General features: G+C 39.6%; 1 protein-coding gene across 5 annotated transcripts in view; it reads left to right on the forward strand.

Annotated features, from left to right (window-relative positions):
- The window catches only part of RASGEF1B (RasGEF domain family member 1B), a 129,384-nt gene that overhangs the window by 13,167 nt on the left and 96,084 nt on the right, over positions 1-20,133 (forward strand). For 2 of the 5 annotated variants that reach the window (XM_025149792.3, XM_046941298.1), the window contains exon 1: positions 14,899-14,980. The exons of 2 other annotated variants lie outside the window; for them this stretch is intronic. Coding sequence is in view for 1 of the 3 variants with exons in the window: in XM_025149791.3 (XP_025005559.1) it covers positions 6,190-6,258 (69 nt within the window). In the remaining 2 variants the exon portion in view is untranslated. Of the gene's footprint in view, positions 1-5,932; positions 6,259-14,898; positions 14,981-20,133 lie in introns of those variants that run through there. One more of the 5 variants, XM_025149791.3, reaches the window with a different exon arrangement.

Consider the following 20,133-nt stretch of genomic DNA (forward strand, 5'->3'; position numbering starts at 1 on the left):
GAGGCAAGTGGGTATGATGGGGATGGGTCGCAGTTGGAATTTATGATCTTAGAGGTCTTTTCCAGCCTTCATGATTCCGTGGTCTCTGGGCTAAATAGTGGACAGACTTATTGAAGAAGAGTGGAAGTTTCACTTTCCCTGTGCATGCCTACTTTTTTTCAGTGCTTGTCTAATTCTGTCTGTCCTTCCCTCTGTTCTAGAGGAGTTTTATTATGTATGGAAGTGGACACTTTGATATGTTTTGAGTGTGCCTTATTTTGCTCTGCAAAAATCTTTCTTGTTAGGTTAATCTGTGCTTGTTGCCAACTAAACAAGCAGGAAAGGATGGCAGTCATCTGACATAGGCACCTGCCTACAGCAATCTAGATTAATGTCATAAAACTAGTTTCCCATGTATCAGTGTATTGCTGAGAGGGTCACAGACCCAAGGCAGACACCTTGGCTCCATATATTGTTTCTTTTCTGCAAACAACAACAACAAAAAAATATGCTTTATAAAAACCTAATATTTGCTTATACTGTTTCTACTCGTTCAATTTTTGCTTATTCATTATGGAACGTATCTCACTGATACGAAATTATCAGAAGACATTAAGACAGGAAACACCTCTCCGTGCTGTTCTCTTGCATCAGAAAAGCAATGAATGAATCATGTTTCGGAGGTTAGGAAACAATCCCTGTCTGTAGGTCTGCTGGAGAAATGTTGTCTTTCAAGGGCCACCTTTCTCTGGAGGATATAGAGAAGACTGCTTTTTTTTCTTACTACTCCCCATATGGAGGATAGTATAAAAGATAAGGCCTTAGCTCTGAATATTTCCAGGAAAGCCTCCTCTACTTGGCCTTTCTGCCTTCACGGATCAATGGCTCAGTAAGTTGCCAACTAGTTGCCAACACAACTAGTTTCATTACTCCATGCCCTCGGTCTTCCACCAGAGTCAGCTTTTATTGGTCTTGTCACCACGTATGCCAGGTCTTTTATGTTGTCTTTTATCCAGGACAGGGACTGTGATTTACTCTGCATTTGCATGGGGCCCCAATCTGTTCACACCGCAGGTGCTGCAATAAAACACACATGAAATAAAGTGGAATTAAACCATTACTTGGGAATGCCAGCTGCTCATCATGGGACCACTGCAGAATATTAAGTAGTTTACTCGGACTCCCATTTGTGCTTAAAGCGCATTCATCTTTCACAAACTGTTTCCAAAATTCTGATAGCATATGGCAAAATACTGCCTTGTGTACACAGCACAGTGGCTGTAGCTATGCTAATAAATAGAGTAGGAAGTATCTTCTGTAGATATAGATAGATTTATATGTAGATATTTACACTTAAATGTTAGGCTGATAAATAAGAAGAAAATACAAATTTAGTTACAAAACCTAAGATCTTCTAAATTTAAGTTCTAGAAGAAAGCATTCCAGAAACCCTTACCAAACTCAGGTTTCTCTCCAGGTTAGCAGTCAATACTCCATTTGTTAGCACTGTATTCTAGCTTTGCATTAGCATGCAGCTTAGCACAGCATCTGTATTAACGTTTTTAATGTCCCAGCTCAGTGTTTTGTGGTTTTGTCACTTTCTGGGAAAAGGTTTCTTCACCCAAGCTGTCGTAACACTATTTATGCAGGGAACTATAATACCCACTGCTGTCACTGGCACAGAGTTTGAGGCACACAACACAAATCCCTAGTGCAGATACTTCTGACTGCAGATGCTCCTTTGGAAAGTGTCCATCTACTTGTCAAGAAATCGCTTCCCTTCCCTCCCAGAGGACCCACGGACCTCCCAGACTGAGGTCTGGCATCTGTCAGAGCTCCTGCCAGGCTCACCCTCTCCACTGCTGCTCTGTTGTTGTGAGGGGGAGGTTCTATCTGCAAAGGCAGATCTAGCTCCAGTCACTGCATCTTCCTCTTCTTTGCAGTAAGCGATATAGAAATTGATTCATTTCCCCTTATTTCTCTTGCACTTCAGATGTGTTTTATTAGCCTATTCAATGTCAGCAGCAAAAAAAAAAAAAAAAAAAAAAAAAAAAAAAGTTACCCTTGATTTTTTGGCCAAATTCAGAATCACAGGATAGCAGTAATCCTGCTCATCATGCTTTTAATAAAACATTACTTTTACATATCACGGCTTCCACAACTGTTGTAAGGTACCACAGCACAAGCATGCTGCTTACCAGTCACTCCTTGTTAGTGCTGACACATGGGTTGTTGCAGTCTGGAGGACTTTGTGCCAAGGCATCCATAGAACCATAAAGGCTGGAGAAGACCTCTAAGATCACAGAGTTAACCCCAGCCAACCCCCACCGTGCCCACTGATGATGTCCCTCGGTGCCACATCTCTGTGGTTCTCAAACACTCCCAAGGACGGTGACTCTACCACCTCCCTGGACAGCTTGTGCCAATGTACCACCATTCTTTCTGAGAGTTAAAATTCCCTAATATCCAACCTGAATCTCCCTTGACGCAACATTTGGGCAACAGTGTTCCTGCTACCACATTCTCAGCTGGGATGGAAACGTGCTGCTCCAGACCACCTAGAAATTCTCTGGTGCAGATAAATCTGAGGTAGAACTTGTACTGCAACAGGTTATTCTTCATAATGAACCATGCTCAGATTTTAATCAGAAAAAAGTGTCAGCCATAGACAGGAATCACTGCGAAGCTCCCTGGCAGGTTTCTTACTTGTTAAAGGACAGGCATACTTTAGATCTATGTTACATTTACACACATATTTTGTTTTTCTGGTATAATTGGCTGGTTTTTAAGATTGCATCCTGTCCCTAATTTATTCTTTTACAGTTTCTTTAAAAAAGGAGAGACAACAGGAGGTATCACATTGATGTCTGGAACTCTATATGAAGCTTACTGCAGGCTTAACATTTATTTTCTGTGATTGTCATGTGATATTTCTATGGTACAAAAAAATAGTTTTAATTATTTTTTCATATTTACTTAATTTTTGGTAAATTAAGGAACTTGTAACCCTTGTAACCAAGGGAGCACAACAGACAGTCTCTTTCAGTGTTGTCTTCTCCTACACAACATTTTCTCTTGATGTATTATCTTGATTTAAAGTAATATCAACACTTCAAATGAAGCAACCCATTCTCATGCCAAGCGTGACGTGCCAGGATGAATTTCTGTGGTTCTCAATTCCTTTTGGTGCCTTCCTGCATGTTACAAAAATAGTACAAAGCGGAGGGAACCTCCTGAGTGGCTTTCTGTAGAAGAAAAACAAGTGCCCAACAGAAAAGAAAAAAAAAATGCTACCATTAACTGAATTGAAATGGATTTTTGTGTTGGAACTCAGTAGCCCTTTGTTTCTTCTAAGTGTGCTTTCCATCATGAAATAAGGCATGGTCATCAAGTTAGGGGTGATTTTAGTTTGATTCATGTTTAGCAATAAATACATGGCAAGAAACAAATTTGTAGTTTGCTAGAGTAAGGCCAGATGTAATGCCATGGATGCCAAATTTTTGCAGGTGTGCTGCCTAAATGGAACAGGATTCAACCTGTGAATGTGAAAACATGGGATCTTCTTGTAGGGCAGACACCACTGGAACCAAAGACTGCTGTCAAAACATCCAAAACACATATTTTCTGCATTGTGTTGCTCTCATTTTTTTATGTCAAATACTTCTTTTCTTTGGAGACTACCTAAGTTTATATCATTAGCAGATTGTTTAACTTCATGTCTAGTGTAAGACGTGTGCAAGAATTTGGTGCCTATGGAGACACACTTCAGCTTAGTACGGTCTGTTGCACTCTGTTGTTAATATATTGCAAATATGATTTAGTGTCACGTTTTGAGTGTAGCAGGACATAAAGTTATTCTAGGAGAAGCCAAGGTTTGCACAGAATGTGTTGGGCTTGCAGCTCATGCTGGAAATGATTTCAAAGGGTCAGTCACTTCAAAATTTATGAGGGTTTCAGAACAGCTGATTTGTGCAGCTGGTGAAGAATGTAGAGCTGTCTAATGAGAATGAAGTATTTATCATCAGACAAGCCCTTACTTAAATTATTTAATGTCCTTGAATTATGTCTTAAAACAGCATACAACATCCAAGGCCTCAGATAATCCCCCCGGGATAGCTGTTATTCATGACGTGAAGTGCTGAACATGAAATTTGACTGACTGGCTCAGTCCACAGCAGGTGGTGTTCCTCGAACAGCTGAGCTGAGGAAGGCATCAAACCTCTAGAGCACCTCCTTTTGTACTCCTTTCATCCTAGCCAGGGGCAAGGCAGCATAAAGCCAACTTGGATATTAAATGAGAAAATCCCTCTTTCACTGAATGAGAGGATTCTTAAATCCCTACAGTTTGTTAGTGAGGCAGTGATTGATTTGGAAATAGAAAGATGTTGTAGGGAATGTCCAGGCAATGAGGTAGACAGGAGTGGGCTGGGGGCAAGAATAAGTTGATAGGAACAGGTGCACGACACTTATTGTTTAGAGTACTTAAACTCTCTAAACTAAATCGTGCAAAGCAGTGTTTCTTCTGTCTTGATCGTACAAAAGACTTGCACTGGGCATCATTTGTTCTGTGCAAATAAAATGTTGTGTTAGTGCAAGTACTCTCTTCCTTCCTTGCCACTGATGGCATCCAAATCCATTTGTGCTTCTACCTTAATGATAACCCATTTGTACTTGTTGTATGGGGAACAAATAAAACTTCATCCTCACAAGGAGAAGTGGATCAGATGTTGTAGCTATGCTAGGGCTGCTTGAAAATACAAGAGTGTATCACAAGATTGCTGATAGAGCAGGACGCTTTACTGACTGTGACAGCATGTGCTTGAATTCTAGTGCTATTGAGATACCGTGTGTTATTTCAGCTGCTGCCAAGCAGTCAAGCCTGTTTTTCTACTAGCAGAGAATTGAATTCCTCTGAACCTGAATACTTAGGCTTTTTTTTTCTTTTTTTCTTTTTTTTTTCTTTATTTCTTTTCTTTTCTTTTTCTCTCTTCTTTTTCTTTTTTTTTCCCCTGAAGATTAGGATCTTGATATTTAACGTAAAGCTGGCATTAGGATCTTCCTTAGCCAGTGCTTGTGGTACACATAGGCAGATTTGGGAAGAATGCTGTGCACAGAGGCATTTTGCTGGGCTCTTTCTGACACATTGCTATCAGAGCATTGAAAAAAAAAAAAAAAAAAAGGAAGAGTCCAGCGCAGCAACCACCAAGGCTGTGCTTCAGGTACTTAATGCTGATGATGACTCAGTTGTATTTCATTGGGTTAAATCAATTTCCATGAATTTCAGCGCAAAGATAGGCAGGATTAGTTTTGTACTGTCCCTCTCGAAGTGATGACCGTGCAGTTACAGCTTGTCTAGTACCCTTGGCTGGAAAGGAAGGCAATGGGATAGAGTAGGAGCCACTCTGGATGCTTGAGGTTGCTACTTTGTTTCTGATGATGAAATTAGAGACTGGGTGGCTTTGTTTCTGTAGGAAAGCACTTCCTTTATACAGTGCATAACTTATATTTCAGTATGCTTCTCAGATCATAAACCTTGGGCAGCAGTTGCCCAAGCCTACTGCAGCATGTTGGCTGGGCACATGGGGAATGGAGTGGTTACCATCTTGGGGTGATGTGGACAGTTGGGGCAAGTTGCTTTTTTGATGGCAATACAGATGTCTATAAAGGATGCTTCTCTCTAACAATCAGGACTGGAAATAAATCTGCTTTATTCCTTTGCTACCAGACTTCAAAGTACTGAAGTATTCCTGAGTGTAAATAGAATCCTGCTAGAGGGTGTGTTGTGTGTGGGCAGGAAGGAGATGTATTCACTGTGCGCAGGATAAATGCTGTACCTTGAGGTGATTCACAGTGCTCGCCTCATTCTGTTTGCCTGCAGTTCTGCAGTGTTGTCCCTCTCAACACCCCTCTGCGGGGCCCCTTTCCTTTACTATAGGAATAGTGACATTCAGCAGGAAAGGGGAGAAGCAAACACTGAGAAGCCCAGCACTGTGCTGGTTTACTTGATTTGTTTTTGTAAGCCGTCTCGGCTACCACCCAGTGAACCTGTGCAGCCCCGGTGGAATGATGCTGGCAGATGGCCTGGATAGCAAACCCCAGAAGCAGCCCTGGATTTGCAGCGACGAAGAAATGTTCCACTGAGCTGTCCCCTTGCCAAAGGATATTTGCCTGGCACAGTGACAAGGAAGACCCCTTCCTCCCTGCTCGTATATGGCAAAGTTTCTTGCGGAGCTCCTAGGCTGTGCACTGCCTGATAAGGGCAGCTCTTCTGGGCGTGAGGTAGGTGGCTGCAGTGATGTAGTTAGACCTGTGTTTGCAGCGATCTGTTTCTTTTTGAGATGTCTCTGGGGTGTTGCTTTCCTCTATATCTTCAGGTTGGATATTAATTATTGACAATTGATTATTGGAACATTTCTTCTCCAGGAGAGCAGTGATGCAGTGGCACAGGCTGCACAGGGAAGTGGTGGAGTCACCGTCCCTGGAGGTGCTCAAGAACTGTGGAGATGTGGCACTGAGAGACCTGGCCAGTGGGCATGGCGGGGATGGGTCTGTGATTGGACTCAGTGATCTCAGAGTTTTCCAACCTTAATGATTCTATGACTCTCCACTGAGGTAAATGCCAGCGGTGTGGCAGGCACTCCAGAAGCTAAGATGGTTTGTTTTTCTGTCTTACTTTGCTTTTCACATTTTAGTGGACAAGGAGCAGGTGCTTAATTGCCTGCTGCTGCTTCCAGTTCACCTGAAAAGTGCTTGGCTTAGGCAGAATTGAAGGGCATTATTTCCCTTCCCCAGTATGTGCACATGAACTGCTGTTTATGTCTCAACTACTAGCAGACAAACAGCTGCCTTAGTTTATGTGGTGAAACATGGCATGTACTTTAAGCTCCTGATAACAGTATAAATAAAGTTATCATATAAATAGTCATTGGGGTTTTTTTTGATTTTAGAAGTTCACAGCTCGCATCATCCTTTATCTTGATCACTAGCAATGTAGGCATGCTTCCTTACTGTTCTCTGCCCTAACATTTCCGTGTAAATAGCGTGTTTGATGCATGGCTTTGAAAATTAGTTCCAGGTGAACAAATCGGTAAGTATACTTCTTGTGTTGTAATTAGATGATGACTATAACCAACCATTACAGTGAATGTAAAGTGATGTAATTAAGCACGATACCTGTGCAGGATGTTTAGCAGAGGTCTGAACAGAGTATGCGATTTTGCATTTATCTGATCCCCCCGAGACAATAAGAGGGAGGTGAGGAAGCCCTTCAGTGATGTCTGTTAGCTCTTAAAAGTAACATGCTTCTGAATCACAAGGGATGTGGCAAATACCAGGATCTCTTCCCAGGCTTGAGCAAGTTCTCTGTTAGTGACTGTGTCCAGCTGTTATTGTACAAGCTGTGGTTGAGAAATACCCAAAACAGGAAAATCTGTCCATTCCAATAATTCCCAACAGGACCATTAGCCTTTGGCTTGACATCCCATTAGAAACTAAAAATGGTAATTTCCTTCCAGGAAAGGTTTGATTGCATTTGAATTTGTGCTTTGTTGTTGTTGTTTTTTGTTTGTTTGTTTGTTTTAAGGTTCCATTTGGTCACCTAAAAGAATTCTTTACCTCACTTTTTTGACACCAAAATGTCCAGATGGATGCAAGTTATGTAAATTTACTGCATTTTCAACTGGCAAATGTGTATTCCCTGCAGTATGAAATGCTTACCTTTACTTGGTGTGACTTTACTTAATGGAACTTGATCTCTAAGTACTCACTGTTGTTTAATACAGCATCAGTGTTATCTTGACTAGACTGAACTTAGAGCCCCACTAACAGTTTGGAGCTAAAGATGCCTGGGAAATCAAAAGATTAAATGTGTTTAAGGGGAAGAACTGGGGCTTCAGAAATAGGAGCTTCATTTTGGCCAAGAATCCTATGTAGATTCTATGGGTATCTTTTGTGTACACTAAGGAAGCTGCTGCATGCATAGTAAGAAACTGCTTTAAGATTGCCTCTTGCACATCCCTTTCTGCTGCCAGTTGGATTTAACTTTCCTTGGGTTTGCTAGAAAATGTGAAAATATTATTTCCAGAGCAAGGGTCATGTGTGAGAGTTCCTGACAGGAATGTAGCTACTTGTTAATGGTGTTGCAGGACTTTGGTATCTGGTGGTTCACCCACTTCATGTTGCTTTAACAGAGTTGGTGTCCTGCTTCATGGGTTCTCATTAAATATGAGGTTATGCTGGCTTGTGGAATATCTGAATGTTTGAGGAACAGACAGTATGGAGTTGCTTCTGCTTAAGTTACACAGATGTTGATCTCATTGTGGTCACAAGAAAGACACTGAGGCCCTGGAGTGTGCACAGAGAAGGACAAGAAAGCTGGTATAGGTTCTGGAGCACAAGTCCTGTGGGAGAAAACTGAGAGAACTGAGATTGTTCAGTCTGGAGAAGAGGAGGCTCAGGGGTAACCTTAAGGCTCTCTACGGCTTCCTGAAAGGAGATTTTGGTGAGGTGGGGATCAGCCTCTTCTCCCACTAATAGTGATAGGACATAAGATGATGGCTTTAAGTTGCACCAGAGGAGGTTCAGTTTGAATATTAGGAAAAACTTTTTCTCAGAGTGGTGAGGCATTGAAACAGGGTGCCCAGAGAGATGGTGGCATACCTGGAGCTGTTCAAGAACCATGGAGATGTGGCACTGAGGAACATGGTCAGCAGGCATGGTGGGGATGGGTTGGGGTTGGACTTGATGATTTTAGAGGTCTTTTCCAGCCTTAATAATTCTGTGATTCTATGAATTTCGTTCTTCAGAGTATCAGTTTCAGAGCAGTAACATAATATGCCTGAGTGGGCTTCCCTTTTTTTTTTTTCAGATCTATATGACTGAAGCTGGGAACAGCACTGAGAAGAAGTATAGAGAGTCTGATAGGAGCTTCTCTGATGTGTATTTTTTTTTTTCCAAATACAGTGCCCTAAGGTACAGAAAGCAATTTTGTGTTATCTCTGTCCTCCGAGACATTGATTGGGTATGCTAACCTGGAGCATACTATGCAAAAGGAAGTACGACCCCACTCAGGATGAGCCTGCATTGGACAGAAGGTCTGTATTTGCAGCCTGAACCAGCTGCCAGTGATCATAGCCAGTGGCTCAGCAAGAGAGCCAGCTAATGCAAGGTAATAAGATTAAGTGCAGATTTATGAGGCTTGTGTGGGAGCATATACTTGACAAATATAAAGTGGGCAGCAACAAGTTAGATAGCAGTGCTGCAGAAAAAGGATGTGTAATGAGTGAGGTGGGAAAATATTTCCCTACTGAAAAAGATGATCACTGAAAAAGTAAAATATGAATTCCTAATGTGCAACTTCTGAAGCCCAATTGCTGGCAGTCTCCAGAGGAGTTGTAGATATCTAGAGGCAGCTTATTGTATCTCATCTTTGAGAGAAGCACATAAATGTTCTGATATAAAAACACATCCCCTTTGGTCTCAAACTAAATGTAAAAATTAAAACGATTAAAGTTCCTAAAGTAATGAAAATCCAAAGTCCTACCCAAATTCTTCTGCTGATAAGGTCAGAATATACAGGTTAATTGCAGGTGTGTATGGTCAGAGAAGCTAACCAGTGATTGATAAGCCAGGCTAAAGTACCTCCTTAACTGAGAAGCTGGAAGGTGATTGAACTAGCTGGAGGAGCCTCAGTTGAGTATATGATTCTGCTAAGTTTTGAGCAAGCCCCTAGCATTTTTCTTGTATTTCATGCATCTGTACTATTTGATAGGTGATTTCACTTAAAGCTTGTGGTCATCTTTACTGAATTACTCAAAATTTGTGCAGCTGTCCTCATTGGAGAGGAACCTGGAGGTAAAAGTCTTTTTTTGGCAGGGCTGTGCTCAATCCTTTTGTCTTTCAGCTTGTATTGGCAGTGCAGGTTGCCATGATTCAGGTGCAAGACCTTGCACTTGGATTTGTTGAACCTCATTATGTTCTCCTGGGCCCATTGCTTGAGCCTGTCTAGGTCTCTCAGGATAGCAGGAACAGCCTATCCGTCATCAAGTCTTAAATGAAGGAAATTAAGTACTAATGAAGGGCTATTGGGTTGTGCAATGTTATATTTAGTTTTAATTACTGAAATTCTCTTTGAGACTCCAGACCTTAGGATTCAGGACACGCTATTCTTATTTTCTTAAAAATTGAATGACTGAACAAAATGGTTACAGAGGTGGTTAACTTATTCTCTGATTTTTTTATTTTTTTTTTTTATCAATGAAGGTGTAGAGTAAGATCATGAACTGTGATGTATGTATCTATTAAAAATTTCTAGGTCTGGGGGGAGCTCCAGGTCAATTCCTCATGAGGGAGCAGAATAGTCTGCCTGTTTTCTTACTAGAATTGTCTCTTGTACCACTGGCTACTGAGCACATGCATGGAGAGAGGAGGGCTTAAACTGCATACTTTGGGTAGCATTTTGCCGCTATCTAATAAAAATTTGAGTCTTCCTTCATCAGGAATAACACACTGCATAATTGCTTTCCTTAACTTTTGTTACTTCAGTTTCCACAGGCTTTATCTAGAAATACAGGTTTCAGTAATCTCAGGTTGAATTAGCATCATACAAGTATGTGGTTTGAGTGCTAAATAAACCTTGCAGAATTTAAAGACAATAATGAACAGATAATAAAGAAAATACATATTACATATTAGAAAAATACATAATTCGTAATAGAATGTCATGAATAGAGACTGAACCCAGTAACCTGTTGAAAATGAAATTTATTTGTAGTTTGAGAGCTATGAAGGTCCTAAAAATCTGACTAAGAATAGAGTATGATACAAGGGACTTACCAGTATAATTTGTCCAAATATCTATCTTAATTTTGAAACCAATGAGTTCATTTTTTTTTCTGTGGTTGAGTACATGCAAATACAAAGGGAAATCCCAAGCTAAATCACTGATTGTCCCTAGGTCTTGTAGTTACGGCAGAAGTCCTGCAAAATGTTATGCCAAATGGAGAAACTGGCTCTGTAGAAGCATTCGGTCAGAAGATTGTACTGATTTAGTCACACCCAGGGTTTTCCCTGTTGTTCAGTCTTCCCTCACCGGTGACACAGAACTAGCTTAGAGAGTTACTTGGATGATGATGTGATTTGTTGTCTTAATTACATGCAAATGTGATCAGAGAAGTTTACCCACAAGGGAATGTTACAGGTGCTCATACATAACCACTTTGCAATTGCACAAAGGAAAGTTCCTCTTGAGACCTTGATGTAAATCAAATAGTTGAACGGAGGTTCAATGTCAGGCATACTAAAATGTCAGGATTACTAGTTGGGCTTGCTTGTACCAAGTAACAAGCTTTTCTTATTATTCTTGGTTTAATTGTAATCTGAATGCAAATGAAATGTAATTTGGATACTACTTCAAATGGATTTTGGCTGTAAAGTACTGAGACAGTAAGAAGGTATAAATGTTTGGGCTTTGAATTGAGGGGATTAAGAATACTAGTTACTACTACTTAGTGGTGAATTTGAGAATAGACTTAACAGACACATTAATACATAGCCGTCAGGTCATATTAACTGCCAGGAAGGAGAATCTTGAGAATGCCTGAATCAGTAGCTTAAAAACAAATTTCATGTTTGATAAGAAAGGTAGTGCTGAAGACTGAAATTCAGTAGCATGGTTCAGAGAAATTCACTATTATCCAGTATCACCCAGAAATGTTTTCCCAAAGCTATCAGGAATAAAACTTTCCGTCTTTCCAGTATTGACTTTTCACCCTGGTCCAACATACCGGTACCTGTATGTTTCAGATCTTAGTAGCTGTGTCCTTGCAAATAAAGCAGTTTTTAGCTGGCTCATTTCAGTGGTCTCTTTAGTCATACGGTTTACCTTGTAAATGGATACGCTTTCACTTTGTTAAAATAATCACGTAAAAGTAAGCAATTTTGTTGAGTACTTAGGTGAGATCCTTCCTTTTCACCTGGATTTTTATTTTACTTCTTGACAGAAGATGGACCTATAGTTTCATCGCAAAGATGCCTGAATCTTAGGAGCCTTAGTAAACATAAGTCTTACGTTCGTAGTAGCTGTTATGACTATTCACCTTGCTAAGACGGATCATGAAGTGAGAGCTGAGTGTAAATGATACGTGTAGAGGAAAATAGCTTGTAGTTTTCTTATCAGAATACACATCTTAAAACTGACACACTTTCATGGATTCAGATGGAAAATGAGGCAAAAAGTACTTGGAAGACCCTAGGGATCATGATACTATCGAAGTTTAGTAGTCAGTGTTAGTTCAAAATAGAAAAAACAGATTTGTTATGTGCCCATGTAAATATAAACTTACAATATAGCAAGGGAGTTGTATGCCGTTGTGAACTCTGAGATTTTCAATTGTAAATGGTAAATTATACTTTACAAATCTACCAGAAAAGGAGACCGACAGGCAATTGTGTTCATGAATTCCAACATTATTGTGACATGTTCAGTGTCATTTACAAACGATCGTAACTGCTCTTCTCCACACCTGAGTCCTTCTTAGCTTTGTGCATGAAGTTTTTCTACAGCAGTGCTGGGATTAGATTGCTCAGAACTGGACATCATGCCATTAAAATATAAGCTTTCTGGAAGTTATTCAAGAGACAGTCTCTCTATTTCTTTAGCTGTATTTTTCACTTTGTCTGCTGTGATTGCTTAAGATTACTTACACTCAAGCACTTATCTTCATCTGGTAGTTCTTCAGTTGCTCATGTAACAGATTGGTCCTTGCTGAAGGACACTGAGGGGTTACTAGGTTGGCTAGACTAAAAGAAAACAGATACAGCTGGTTGTACACCAGACTGAGTATGTGGTGATGGCTGTGAGTAAAAAAGGAAAAACATGACACTTGTGGATCCTATTAAGTCTAAATTTGAATTCGTTTTGATATGTCCTGTGGCTAAGGAAGGAGATACATGTGGAGTTTATGGCATTGTCAAGTGATAGAATGAGATTTTCAGAGTGTTTTGCAATCCCTTTATGCAGATAGCAGTGATGTCAGAGGTAGACTCATGTTAATGCTTTTGTAAATCCTGCTCTGAGTTCTAAGTGTCCAAAGGATTAACTGTAGATCTGTTGGTGATTTGATCTTCTGGACTTGTCTCATGAGATGTTCTTCCACTGAGTTGTTCTCGATTAGTTGTTTTCTTGCTGTTCTGAGTAGCGTTCTTAGCTTGTATTTTTCAAGCAGTCTGAAATAAGTGATGCATGCTCTGTCTCTCTCCCTATATATATATATATATATATTGCATCTAGTTTTTAGACTTCATTTTCCATTTTCTGCATCAGTAGCCTTTGCAACTCTTAAAGATGTACGGAGTTCATCTCCATGGGAGACTACTTAAAACATTTAGATTTAGATCTAAAAGGAAACATATTCTTTGGAGGCTTCAATGTGCTCTGGATAACTATCCAGTTATAAAGAAAAAAAAATGCAGGAATGACTGAAGTCTCGTGCCCAGTAACTTCCTTTCTTCCAACAAAAACTCTCCTTGAAAATTATAGAGCAAAAACTTGCTCTGTGTAAAATTTAAGAAAATTTATGAGGCAGTGTTTGAGTGTGCATATTCAATTTATTTTCTGCTGTTATGGAATGGCATGCATGCTGACCTTAAAATGAACTTTTTGTTGTCTTTTCCTTGGCTGAATTCTGAATATCTACTAAAAAAATTTGTGTATGTTTAAGGCCGAATTAGATGTCCCATTTCAGTACACAGTCAAAGACAAGACTTTATATAGTGATGAAGAGTAGTAGAATAGATCAGTGTTTTTTCTTCAGCTGTATGATTTTATCAGACTTTCAACTAGAATCCATTAAACTGAGAAGTTTTTAGAAAATATATGAGAACGATGTTTGCTGTATACTCACTGATAGGATTCATTATATTTCCATAGGAAGGCAAAGAAGGAAGCAGTCAGATTTTGTTACTGTTGTTAAGCATGAAGAATATTGCCCTTGTTTGTGATTAGAATTTCAGGTGATTGACATATTAATGCAAGTTCAATATGGGCAAGAGTTACTCTTTGGGTGATGTTGCATTTTAAATGTAGGTTATGTTTTATACCTATACTCAGGTTCAAAAAAGAAGCCATCAAATTATTAGGATGAGACTGCTTCAGCAAGTCTATGAAATGTTTGTTCTTTCCCTCTTTCCATTTACTACTCTGTAGTAAAAAAAATTATCACGGTCCTTCAGTAATGAGGAGATAGATATGACAAGTAGCACTGGTGTAGGAACTTCACTGAGGAACTAATTAAAGTTTCATCAACGCCTATTGAAGAGAAAATAATTCTAAGGGTCTGAAATATCAAAGAATGTAGAATGCTTTCTGGGAACTGTATTGACTCTGAGAACCAGTAGTCATTACTTTTCATTGGATAATACTTCTGTGCCGCCACAAAACCCGAAGAAATTGAAGAAATCTCACTCTAAGGAACAATTTAGTCCTTGTTTACTTGCTCACAAAATCTGTTGAGTACTTAGATTGTCAAACGCTAAGATTTTATTTTCTTCACAGAAGACTTGAGACATAAGTTTTCATGTATTTTATTTGACAGTACATAAGACGTTTAGTCTGTAGAAAGCTTTACTGGCTAAATAGTCATCTTTTCTTACTGAAGAACAAATGAATTGCACACATTTAGTGTTTAAGTGGTTTTGAAGCTAATAAGGTGAAATAATCTGTGGAGATAATGTAAGAAGAGTATGATGGAGAGATGAATGTGCTGTTGTGTGAACTGAGTCACAACCTGAACCACTGATTGAGCACCTGGGGAAAGGACCTGGTCAGCCCTGGGAGCACAGGTGAAGGCAATTCAGCTGTGTGACCAGAAGGGGTGGAGTCTGGCTGCACCTCTCTTAGACCTCATTTGAGAGCTGAGAGCTGACTGCTGCTGGGGAAGGATCTCTTTCTGGAGATTTCTCTTTGGTGAATCTCCCCCAAAGAACCAAGATTCTTCTGATATAGGTGAGCAATTTTCTTTCCCTCCTTTATAGCACCTTTCTATCAGCCGTTAATAAATATGGAATATTTGGATACTTCTCTGCTTTCAGCTGAATGTTGTTTATAAAACTACTTGCATACAAATACCTTCATTTGAGTCTACAGCTAAAACTGTTGATCAGGAAGGTGTTGATAAGGCAATATGGAAGTAAAGTAGTTTAAAATAATGAAAAGCACTACTAATGCATTAAAAGCATTTGCTTTTCCATGTTATTTTTTGGACTTCTATAATATACTTTCAATGTAATTGTTGTGATACATTGTTAAATATGGTGTTCTTTTTGTAGGCTTCTTAACTGAGATTTTTTTTGCTAAATGTCCATAATGACTTTGCTCTTAAATTGAATTCATACTGAATGTACATCTTAAATATTTCCTCCAAAAGGACTAGTGCATATTAAAAAATGACTTCTGCATTGAGAATTTTTTTTTTTTGTGTGATCCTGAAATCTGACCACTCCAAGCTGAATGGAAATGCCCATTGAATCAAGTTTTGTAAAGACAGAGTCAAGGTATATATTATTAGCTGTCTTATTTGCTTGCACATCTGCCTTCAGGTGCAGTTCACTTGAGGCTAGGGAGAACTTCAGGCCTGTGCAGGAGCAAAGCATTAAGCCTCAGGATTTGGTCTCGGGGCATTTAAACACTCAGTCAGAGAGGAGACATGGTGTAATTAAGCATTTTACTTATTGTTATAACACAATTATCCCTTACTAGCTTCTGGATTTATTTTGAGCCTAAATTTGCTTGGGTAGCTTTTTCCTTTGATTAAATTCTCTGAACTTGAGGCTCTTTAAGAAGGCAACTCATGGGCATTGTTGGGACAAGCTTCTTTTCTGTCTTATGTGAGGTTTGCTACAGAGCTCAGAAAACAACCAGAAAAGCAGCATTATATGATGTCTCTGGTATGTTTCACCCTTTTCTTCCAGCTCAATTCACTTCTTTACTTTCTTTCTTTGTTTTCTATTCTAGTCTAGACATCAGTTTCACACTGGTGTTTATGTGTTCCTACTTTTTACTTGGAAAATATTCCTGAGTATTTAATGGATCCATTTCTGTGCTGTACAAAAATCCGAGCATGCTGTGGTTAGCTATTTGGGCATAGTGAATTTCTAAAGATATGCATTAAGTTTCTTTACAGCTGTTTCTTCAGTCCAAAGAGATATTTCTTGAGGAGTGATGGTATGGATTGTTAACCCCTTTCCTTAGTTCACTGACTTGTTGCCTTATTTGAGAACACACTGAGCAAAACTGAATGTCAGACTATGCCCTTGTTATATCTTGAATGATGGAAGTATTGAGGTAAGGGAGTAGATCAGTTAGTCTTCCTGCTGGATCAAACAGATAAAAGAACCAGCCTAAAAAGCCTAAGGGACTAATTTCCAGTTTTTTTCTGCTTATATATAGCTGGTACTATGTTAGCATCATCCAATTTAATGTTGCCATCAGGCTGTGTATTGTACTTAGTGCAGACGGGTGTAGCGGAAGTAACTGATGTGTTCTGGTTGTGAAACAACAGTGTTTTGGTAGTTGCATTTGTTTGCTTTTATAAAATTGGAATCCATCAGGTTTTTTTTCTCTTGATACCTACATAATCAATGAAATTTGATTGCAATTCAAACTTTTGCAGAGCGAATGGTACTCAGTTCAGTTGAAGTCTGCATTTATTGACATTTGATTCAGCACCTTGCCAAAGCTCTTACTTTAGCCTGTGCAAGCTACAGGTAAAGCTGAGGAGCAATATAACTAAAACTGAAGATACTCAATCCCAAATCTTTGTTCTTTATTGTGACTAACTAATCTAGACCAAATGAATTTTGGTCACATACGAAAGCTTGGAATGATGTAATCTGAACCTTTCTATTAACGGGCCTATTGTGTTTGGAGTAGATATATGTGAAGCAGTTTGTCTCTTTGAGTTTGTTTTCACTTCGGATTTGTTAAGATAAATTAGTTTTTGTATTGTAGTTCTGTTTGCATTGTTGAGATTTAGAATGGGTCACAGCCTAAACCAGCAAGAACCTGCAATTCTGTATAGCAATTGTCTTGCCGATTTTTCTTGCTAAATGCTATCTGTTCCATAGATTTCTGTATTTTGGGTGCATCTTCTCAAATGCAAGCTGTGTATTTTCCAGGATGCAGGAGATTGGTTTACTCTGCTACTTTGTCCTTTTGATGGAAAAAGTAGCTGTTAGCTAACCGTGAAAGGCCATGAATATGCAGTGGAGAAACAGCTTTAAATGTTAATAAATGAACTTATCCTGAAAGAAACTAACTCTTAAATCTGTTAAGTCATATTAATGTATTTTTTTCCTGTATTAATAACTGAAAATTGCCACGAGGGTGCATGAGGGTGTCCTTCAGTAATTGTACATTTGTAGGTAATTGCAAAACTAAAAGCTTTGAGCGAGCTAATGTGAAGCTGAGGTTAAAGGGCTGTCACTCCCTCTAATGCTTTCACTTCAGGGTATTGAGGATCATGTGCAAGTGCAGGGCCTGTCTTGGATCAGTGTGCCAGGGACAAGAGAACAGCTAGAGTCACCCACAGGCAGTGCTAGCAGACTGTTAGGAGAGAGAGAGAGAGAGGGAATGGTGGAAATGGAATTATTATGAGATCTACTAATTTCATTCTGAGTTTTTTTTACTCAAATTTCACAATGCTTTCCCTACCACCACTATTTGTTGTGTTTCTTCATTGTTTCCTTAAAATTTATGTGAATTCTGGGTTTTCTTCACCCTTCCCAGCCCACTAACTTTACCACCTTAGTGCACTCCCAAACCCTGGCACTTGCTGGTTCTTGCTATGCTCTGCATTGCCTCATGAAAATGAGATAGGCTGTGGCACTGGAGCACACTCACTGCAGACTCCCCAGATGCTTTATTTGTTCATAATACTAGCATGCCTGCAAGGCCTAATTGAAGAAGCTACAGAGAAGCAAGCTCGACAAGGCAGAGGAAGGTGGTTGCCTTTTTGCCTCTTTTCTTTTCCTTTACTGTAGTATTGACCACTGTATTGAGTGATCCCAGCTCATCAGCATGCTAGCTAGATCTGCAGAAGGCTTGTTTTTTGGTCCATTGCTAATAGCAGTGGGTCCTGTTGCACTGAGTAGATCTTAATCCAATCAGAAGTACTGGGGAGAAGCAATTAGGGGAGATTCAGAAGAGTGGTGAGGCAGTGGCACAGGCTGCCCAGGGAGGTGGTGGGGTCACTGTCCCTGGAGATGTTCAAGAACTGTGGAGATGTAGCACTGAGGACACAGTTAGTTGGCACGGTGGGTATGGGTTAGTGTTGGACTTAATGATCTCAGACGTCCTTTCCAATCTTAATGACTCTATGATTAGATATCCTGTTGGGAGAAAACAAATACTTGTAAGTAGAGAAAGGAGACTTAGTGCAGCTGAGTTGAGGGACCTTGAGGTAATGGGGAAGAGTACAGGAAGCAGCTCAGCCAGCCTGGGGTGGGAAAAGCAAACAGACTTCAGGTAGAAAGATTTAAGGAGATGGAACTACTGGAGGAGCACAGAGGTATGTTAGCAACTGTGGTAACAAGACTTCTTTTGTTTACCATCTCAGGAAGGTATTTTCTCTGCACAAACTGACCCTGGGTGAATTTCTTCCCCTTTAGCTGTGGACTGGAAACTGATGTCAGAGGAGCAAGAAGAATGTCCACAAGTGCTGGCAGAATTGCACGTCTTTGACTGAGTCTGGTTTTCATGCATGAGATCTAATGTGATTATTTGAGTCTTAAAATAATGTGGATAACATTTCCTGTGGAGCAGGACAGCATGCAAGAATTGAAAGATCTTAAATGCTGCAAATCTCATCTTTGGGACTTGGTTTTCACCAGCTCTCTCTGAGGAGAAAAAAATACAGGAAAAAAATAAAATGCACCATTGTTACTAATTTTTTTGGAGGGGCTTTGGGCAGTGAGTTTCTATGGACAGTAAACTGCTAAAGCAAACATCTACAGAACTTCCATTGCTTTAATTCTGAGCCCTGACCCTTCTTGCTTCATGGATATGTTAATGGAGTGCTTAATTAGAGAATATTGGTAGCATATGGTGCATCATTATATACAATATATCAGGCTCTAATGCTAGTTAGTAGTGTTTCATACTAAAAGATTGTAGCTTCTCTCAAAATATTTAAACCTGCTTTCAAAAGAATTACTTCTGAAGCTTTGTAATGCTGAAGAGCGCTTTTAAGTTTCAGAGGCTGTTAGAAACAATGTCCTTACCTTGTTCTCCCTTCTCTGTGCAGTGCAAGCTGTAACCTCAGTAAGTTTTTTGTTTTGTCAACTGTAACACTAGAAAACAAATAGTTGTTGGGCTTTGCCTAAGGGCATGGTTGTTTACAGAGAGGAAGTAGAGATCAGCAGTCAGCTCATCCTACTGCTTGCTTGGAAAGGTATTAAATGAGGTCATAGAAACAGATATTTCAGACACAGATCATTGTTTTCCATAGACATTAGGTACTCCAAAGGGAAATGGCTGAACAGCCTTTTGTACAGGTAGAGCTAGGGTAAGGATGGAAGCCTTGTATGGTGAAGGACGCCAGAATTTTACAACAGGACTATATGCATGAGAAGAAAGCTCTCTGTATGGAAGTTTATGATGAAATGTCACTAAGCAAATGAATGGTTTATTTACATAAATGTTTTCCTTTGCAATGGAAAGTTAACATGAATTTTGCATCAAATTAAATGTGGGAGTGATTGGGAAATTAAATGGCAAACATTCTCCTGACATGCATTCTGGAAGTGGAGAGGTCAGGCAACTGATTCTGAGGAAAATACTGTCAGAATCCATGATTACTATGATGATGAGACTGAGTTGTACTCAGAGCTCTCAGAGTTAAGCAATATTAAAGTAATCATAATTTGCCTTCATATGTTAGAAAATATATTCCATCTGGTACCAACTTGGGATGCTAGCATCATAGCATTTCCTTTTTCATGAATCAGATTCCTGTAAGAGGTACAAGCGATTGGGTGGAACATGAGAGCTTCCTTTCAGAAGACATGGGGAGGGGAGAATTTAAGTGGTAGCTACATAGAAAGTAAGATTCTGGCTTGTTAGTTCACATCTCAATCATCAAATGGTTACACCAGTGAGTA

Source organism: Gallus gallus, chromosome 4, assembly GCF_016699485.2.
Source record: "Gallus gallus isolate bGalGal1 chromosome 4, bGalGal1.mat.broiler.GRCg7b, whole genome shotgun sequence".
NCBI classification, from domain to species: Eukaryota; Metazoa; Chordata; class Aves; order Galliformes; family Phasianidae; genus Gallus; species Gallus gallus.